This window comes from Salvia splendens, chromosome 3 (assembly GCF_004379255.2).
Source record: "Salvia splendens isolate huo1 chromosome 3, SspV2, whole genome shotgun sequence".
Taxonomy (NCBI): domain Eukaryota; kingdom Viridiplantae; phylum Streptophyta; class Magnoliopsida; order Lamiales; family Lamiaceae; genus Salvia; species Salvia splendens.
In genome coordinates this window covers 34,439,430-34,446,421 of record NC_056034.1, presented here as the reverse complement: position 1 = coordinate 34,446,421, position 6,992 = coordinate 34,439,430, and the positions used below count along the sequence as shown (strand labels likewise).

Here is a 6,992-nt window from a genome sequence, read left to right as displayed (position 1 = left end):
CACGCAGATCACAGGACGAACATACACACACTTTCATTTCCTCTCTCGGCGATTTCCGGCGATTTTTCCATAAGATCCGGTAATTTGTTAATCAATTTAGCTACATTCGACATTATTCATGTTTATTGTGCTTTCATTTGTTAGTTTGACCCAATTTATACAAATTAGGGCTTGTAGGAAAAATGTCCTTAATTGTCGTAGTGTTAAATGTCTTTGATGCAGAAATCATGCAAGTATTTGTGAGTTTGTATTGGGGTGGTAGAGTAGTTCAACTACCACATATGGGTATTGGTTATGAACCACCTCGTCCGAGGAGCTCCATCATATTAAATTCAGGTGTTTCCTATTCTGAATTGGTAGCAATGATCTGTGATGCGATGGGAATAGATATGAACCAATACACAATTGAATTATTATGGAGACAATGTATAGTCGTTGCTTCCGGTATGAGTTATACATGTTCTCTGATTTGCAATGATGACAGTGTGATGTTTATGTTCAACAATGCTCAAAATTCAAGTGGGTGTATTGAATTATTTGTTGAGTATTCACCGGTGAGGAGTGCAGAAATCCCACCAGTTGTTGATTATGGTATTGGAGCATCTGCGAGGTTTGAACAAATGAGTTTTGACTATGGTATTGGTTCATCTGCGAGGGTGGACCAAATGAGCTTTGATCGTAGTATGAATGAGCAGCGAGATGTTTTAGATGTTGTAGATGTTGCTGATGTTGGGGTTGGATTGAATGATGAGGTCGATGCTGCAGATGATCTTGCTGAGCCAAGGCCACTATCTGAGACAGAGGCAGACCCCGATCTCAGTGATGGTGATGGTGCTGATGATGTCGGTGCTAGTTCTGATGATGAGATAGTACCATGTAAACCTGTTATGCAAGGTGAACAACCACTTCCGGAATACAATCCTAGTGGGTTTAGATTCTTTCGTGAATTACCAAGTCGTCCTTCTGGAGTATCGGATGATGTGGGTGGTAATGAACACAGCCTTTTGTATTGGAATGAGAATGAGCCGCATCGGATTGTGTTGGGAACAAAATTCGATTCCAAGCTACACGTGAAGACTGCTATTACTATGTGGAGTTTGTGGAATGAAAAACAGTTTAAGGTTGTCGAGAGCAAACTAAGAAGGTGGCATGCTGTATGCAAATTTCCAGCAGGAACGACAGTAACAGGGGCAGGCATCATCAGCACCACCGACGCTGAAAAGGCGAGGGAATGTAAGTGGGAGGTTTCGGTTACACAAAGGTCGCATGACGATATGTGGGAAGTTAGGAAGTGGAAGAATCGACATACTTGTATAGGCCATCGTGCTAATAGAGATCATGCTAACTTTTCATCCCCAATGATAGCTCTGTTGATTCGACATCATGTGCGACAATGTGCCGATTTCAAGGTCTTCTCCATAATAGCTGATGTTCAAGACAGATTTGGTGTGTTAATCAGTTATAAGAAGGCGTGGTATGCAAAGAGAAAGGCTATAGAGTTTGTATACGGTGGATGGGAGGAATCGTTTAGGCAGTTGCCAAGCTACATGTTGGAACTCCAGTCACAGAATATGGGCACAATTGTTGAGTGGAAGCATAACGATCTGTTGAGTCAGAGGCGTACAATGGTGTTCAACTATGTTTTCTGGGCATTTGGGCCTGCAATACATGCGTTCCAGAAGGCCGCACCGGTGTTAACAGTTGACGGGACTCACCTCCGAGGAAGATTTAAAGGTAAGTTGCTTGTTGCTTGTGGTTTTGATGCTAACAAGACATGCTTGCCTATTGCATATGCTGTGGTGGATGAAGAAACCAATGACAGTTGGTCGTGGTTTATGGATCATGTCAGAACTCATGTGGTGAAATACGAGCGGGAGGTGTGCATTATATCAGATAGGCATAAAGGACTCTTGAATGCAATGGAGTCTGAAATCATGACAAGGGCCCCGCAGATACACCACAAATTTTGTTTGCTTCATGTTAGGGCAAATGTGTTGAAGAAGCACAAGGGTCCCAATGTGAAGGCCATTATATGGAAGTTGGGGGTAAGTTCTCAGGAACGTAAATTTGCCAGAAGACGTCGAGCACTATATGATGTCAACAGTGGTGCGGTTCGAATGTTAAATAGGATTACAAAAGAATGTTGGTCACTGTGCTACGATGGTGGACTTAGGTGGGGGGTGGCCACAACAAACATGTCGGAGTGCTACAATAACGTCTTGAGGGGTGTGAGAGAGTTGCCGATTAGAGCGTTGGTTGATTTGACATTTTGGAGGACGGTGAAATGGTGGGTGTAGAAGAAGACAACAATCGAACACACCGAAGGTGAATTAACCCCATGGGCGAGGGACAAACTTGCTAAGAATGACTCAAAGGGGCGAAAACATTACATCACTGTCATTGACCGAGATGTTGGGAAGTACCATGTCCGAACTCGAGGAAGAATCGTAAAAGGAGTGTCAAAGGGCAACAATGTTCAAATAGTCAGGTATTTGGAATCGAGTTGCAGTTGTGGTAAGTGGCAGATGTGGAGAATCCCTTGTTCGCATGCTTGTGCGGTTGCTAGAGACAGAGGTCATGTTATGATGGACCTCATAGATGAGAAGTACTACCTAGGTACATGGAGATCCCAGTACTATACTCAAGTTTCATTTGATGCACCAAGACACGAAGAGTATTGGGTTGCACCTTCATGGAAATTGTGCATCACCCCTCAGCAGTTGATTCCTAGAACGCGTGGCCGCGTTAGAAGAAGGAGGATACTTAATCAAATGGATGTCCATGAGGAAGATGAACCGAGGGCTCCCCGCCGTTGCAGAAATTGCGGGATAGAGGGGCATGACCGAAGAAATTGCTCAGCCGGTGCCGTTCAGTAAAGTCGTGGTATGTTATGTTTATGTATCAACTACTATGTTTATGTATTTGTGTTTGAGGCTGATGTGATACCTATCGTGTATGTGTCAACATATGTGAGATGTTAGTCGACAATTGTTATGTTTTTTATTTTGACAGTTAGTATGCTTTTTATTACGACAAGTATTTTTAATACCACCACATGCCCGAAACGTGTTTCACCCACTCAAAAATGTTCAAACATCACAATACGACCACATCGGGCAAAGTGTAACGAAATATGTTTAAACAATTTTTCAAAAATGTTCAAAAATCACAAGTTTCTGGACTCAAGAGTGTGTTACGTAAATCGCCCGGTGGCGCATAACATTTATACGTCACCAAGGAACGACGCATAATCGTTATGCGTCACCAAGGAACGACGCATAATGATTATGCGTCACCAAGGAACGACGCATACTCTTTATGCGTCACTAAGGAACGACGCATAAAAGTTATGCGTCACCGAGTGAATTGAGAAACGAACTGTTGATTCCAGAAACTTCGCCCGGGCGGACGATTTTGAGGTTATAAAACGCCCGGGCGGGCGATTTTGAGCAATACCGAAATTGTGATTTTTGAACATCATATTACCGAAATTGTTCAAAAATTGCACCATTGAAAATATTCTTAAACCAACCTGTTTCATCACATCAAAAATTGTTCAAAAAACAACTTACGAACATTCCGAAAGAACGAATCACATTCGAAAGCTATCTAGATGAAGGCGTGAACTTTGTCGGAGCTTTCCCTTTGTTCTTCCTTGTTGACAATCCCCTTAATACATTGTGCATAGCCCTCCCAATCGTACTTGATGAACTCTTCATAGCTGGTCGTGAGGATCCCTCGGACGTTCGTCGGAATATTACTTCGTCTTCTTCTTCCCCGCCGACTTCTTCTTCTTCCCCGCCCTCTTCTTCTTCTTCTTCCCCGCCCTCTTCTTCCCCCACAGGATCAACAAATTGATAATTTTGAAAGTATGAATCACGCCCTGGTTGAGTTGCACCCCAATCAGACCCACCGCCAAAGAACGAATCACATGATGCCCGTGCTCCCCATTGCGAGGGCTCATGGCTTGCACCACTCAACTGAGACCATCCTGGGGGATCGTGCTCCGGACTCAAGGGCTCTGGTACCGCATAATCAGGTTGCGGAGGTTGCTGCTGCGACAACCTATGCTGTCGTGTAATCCCGTGTCCTCCCGTCCGGACACCCGGCAGTCCATGACGAAGAGAAGTTGGTGGGCGTGGCGGCATGACCACATTTCGCCGTTGCGATGTTGGATACTCCATCACATCAGTATGGTCCGTCGTACGAAGCGCATCAGCCATTGCACGAATCTGCCGTAATCGAGGGTCTGTGTCGTGTTCAGAGGTCAAATGCCATATCCCCTGAATGGTCTCGACCTAGATAGCACAAATATAAAATCATTACAATCAATCTATACAAACTTCAAACTAAATACATTATTATATAAAAAAACATAACATACCAATTTCATCATAGAAGATGCTGACTCGTTCATCCCAACCGTTGACTGTGTCACAGGTTGAACTAGGTACGACACTGTGATCCTATTGAACCACGCCATATAGCCCGGATTAATGCGACCATCCATGGTCATCGTGGCATGATCAAAATTTGCTTGGAACCTGTGGTGTCTCAAATCCCATTCTTCAATGTAGAATTTATGTACCTTAGCCCAATCGGCGCCCTTCCTCCCACGGCGGTGACTTTTAGACAGATGTCCGGCATTATGTAGCATCCTATCACAATACTGAGGAATACGCTGGTAGCGGTTGAATTGTCGGCAAACGCGTCCAGCCTCGTGTGCCTCGACAAATGACCAGCACACCAAATATGTGTCGCACAAGTAGGATGCAGTCGAATCAATGCAGTAATCGGGCAGGATACAATCTGTATATGGTGTCCACAGAAACTACAAAAACATAATATCATTCACACAATTAATTTCATACTAGATTAATTCATTAGCTAAGCTAACAAAAATAAATTTCACCTGGCCCGGACGAATCAATGATAACTGATCACGATAATGAGCTACTGAATGTTGGGGCGCATTTCCAATTTCAGTAACTCCGTGCCACCTACACGGAATATTAATATCAAAAGTTACCCAAAAAAATACATAATTAAGTAAGTTACTTAAAAAAAATATTACTTGACTCCACACGGGGTATACGGCGTGTGCGTAGGCGATATCAAGAAAGCTGGCCTCAATGTAGGCATTCTTTCCCACGCCCACAGCTGCAAGAGAACCATAGGGCCACCCACATCTCTTCTCTGTCTGCCTACAGAAGCTTCACACAAATAATGATACAGGTATGCTAAAGCAGCACTACCCCAACTGATATTAGCCACGTCTTCCGAATCGTCAAAGGCATTTATCCACATAAAGGGGACCTTGCACCCGGTAGTGTCCGGTAAAATAAGCCCCCCTAACAAGATTAGAGCATGTATACGTGTTCTTTGGACGTATGCATACTCATGCAGCCCATCACCCAACGGCATAGTCGCTTGGTTGATCAGAGACGTCATCAACAACCCACCGTGCTTCGTTTCTGTTTCTGCGTCAGGTATCCATCCCAACACATCTCTACACTTGCTGGGCCAATCTTCATATCCAATAGGGTAGTCACAGCCAGTGAAAACACGACCGTCTGCTCTCAAACCCCACAGGTTTTGCACATCCTGTAAGGTTACGGTTACCTCACCAACTGGAAGGTGGAAACAGTGGGTCTCAGGCCTCCATCGCTCGATCAATGCAGTTATTAGGTCATTGTCCATCCTTCTTGGCCTTCCACATTCAATCACACCTCTGAACCCCCAAACATCAAGCCAATGCATCACATCTTCATGTATTGGCAATGCCCAAACCTTACTCTCCGTCCTACGAACTCTGAACACATTTGTTGTGCCATTCGCCAACAATGAGGCTGAAATATGTTCGTTTTGATGAAACAGTACGGATGGATCCTCAGGTCCATAACATAACTGTTGTTCAGAACTTGCAGATGCCATCTACTTCAAAACATTCACCCAACATATAATAGCATAAGATAACTAAAATTTTCACATTTTTGCACAAGAATATATATATTTTCTGCACTTTGGGTATATAATTTCAATTGAACCACTTACTTCTACAATTGACCCTAAATTCATGTGAAACACACAAATACGCAACAAAACAACACAAATAAGCAACACACTAACAGTAATCGTCCGTAAATTGAGCAATTTCATATAAACCCTAACTTTACTAAATTAGGGAAAACCTCCATAACTTCAGCAATTATTGATTTATGTAGCCAAATGGATGAATAATTACCGAAATATGTTTGGTATTTGGTTGAAATATGTCGGAAAACGCCTCAAATCGCCGGAAATCGTCCCTGAAATCGCCCCTCCTTCGCTGCTCGCTGCGTCGTCTGTCAATTACGAGCATTCTGCCCTCTTAATCCCGATTTAACGACGCACAAATAATATACATCTTTAACAAATGACGCATATATGTTATGCGTCATTAAATAACGACGCATAACATATATGCGTCGTTTATCGACGCATAATCTATATGCGTGTTTATTAAAGACGCATATTATTTGTGCGTCTTTCAGTAAAGACGCATAACATTTGTGCGTTTCATTAATAGCGACGCACAAATGTCATGCGTCACTCACTATGCGGGAATTAATCTATTGCTCTTCATTAAATTGGAAGTAAGTTGACATGCTTTCACAAAAGAAGAATTAGTCCATTATATCTACGGAAATACCCCATAATAGTAAAAAAGTGGATAGGCCAAATTATATTCGTCCATTTTACTATTTCGGACTCCGTTTTATTACTAGAGTTATATTTTATTTTTATTATAAATAGTGAGTAGATCTCGCATTCTATTAATTTATTCTACTCATTTTTAATCTATTAATTTAATATATTACTTCTAACTCATATTCTACTAACTTATTCAATATATATATTTTTATTTCTTAAAACTCATCATAACTAAATAGGACTCTATTATGGAATAGAGGGAGTAACTTTTACTTTTTTTTTCAAACATAAAGATATCT

At 42.2% G+C, this 6,992-nt stretch overlaps 1 protein-coding gene across 1 annotated transcript; it reads right to left on the bottom strand.

The window, feature by feature from the left end:
• Nucleotides 1-5,240: 5,240 nt before the first annotated feature.
• Nucleotides 5,241-6,266, bottom strand: LOC121796904 (protein MAIN-LIKE 1-like). Its single transcript, XM_042195672.1, has 3 exons — nucleotides 6,245-6,266; nucleotides 5,376-5,934; nucleotides 5,241-5,260 (listed from the first exon to the last, which is right to left on the bottom strand). Exons 2-3 carry the CDS (start codon nucleotides 5,932-5,934, stop codon nucleotides 5,241-5,243), a joined length of 579 nt encoding a protein of 192 aa, XP_042051606.1. The 5' UTR covers nucleotides 6,245-6,266.
• Between the last annotated feature and the right edge of the window lie 726 nt (nucleotides 6,267-6,992).

Bases quoted from the DNA above. Each gene is read 5' to 3' on its own strand.
- LOC121796904 (XM_042195672.1), bottom strand. From the start codon at position 5,934: ATGGCATCTGCAAGTTCTGAACAACAGTTATGTTATGGACCTGAGGAT. The intron at 5,261-5,375 runs GTATACATGCTC...GGCTAATATCAG, and splicing joins TGCATACGTCCAAAGAACAC to TTGGGGTAGTGCTGCTTTAG.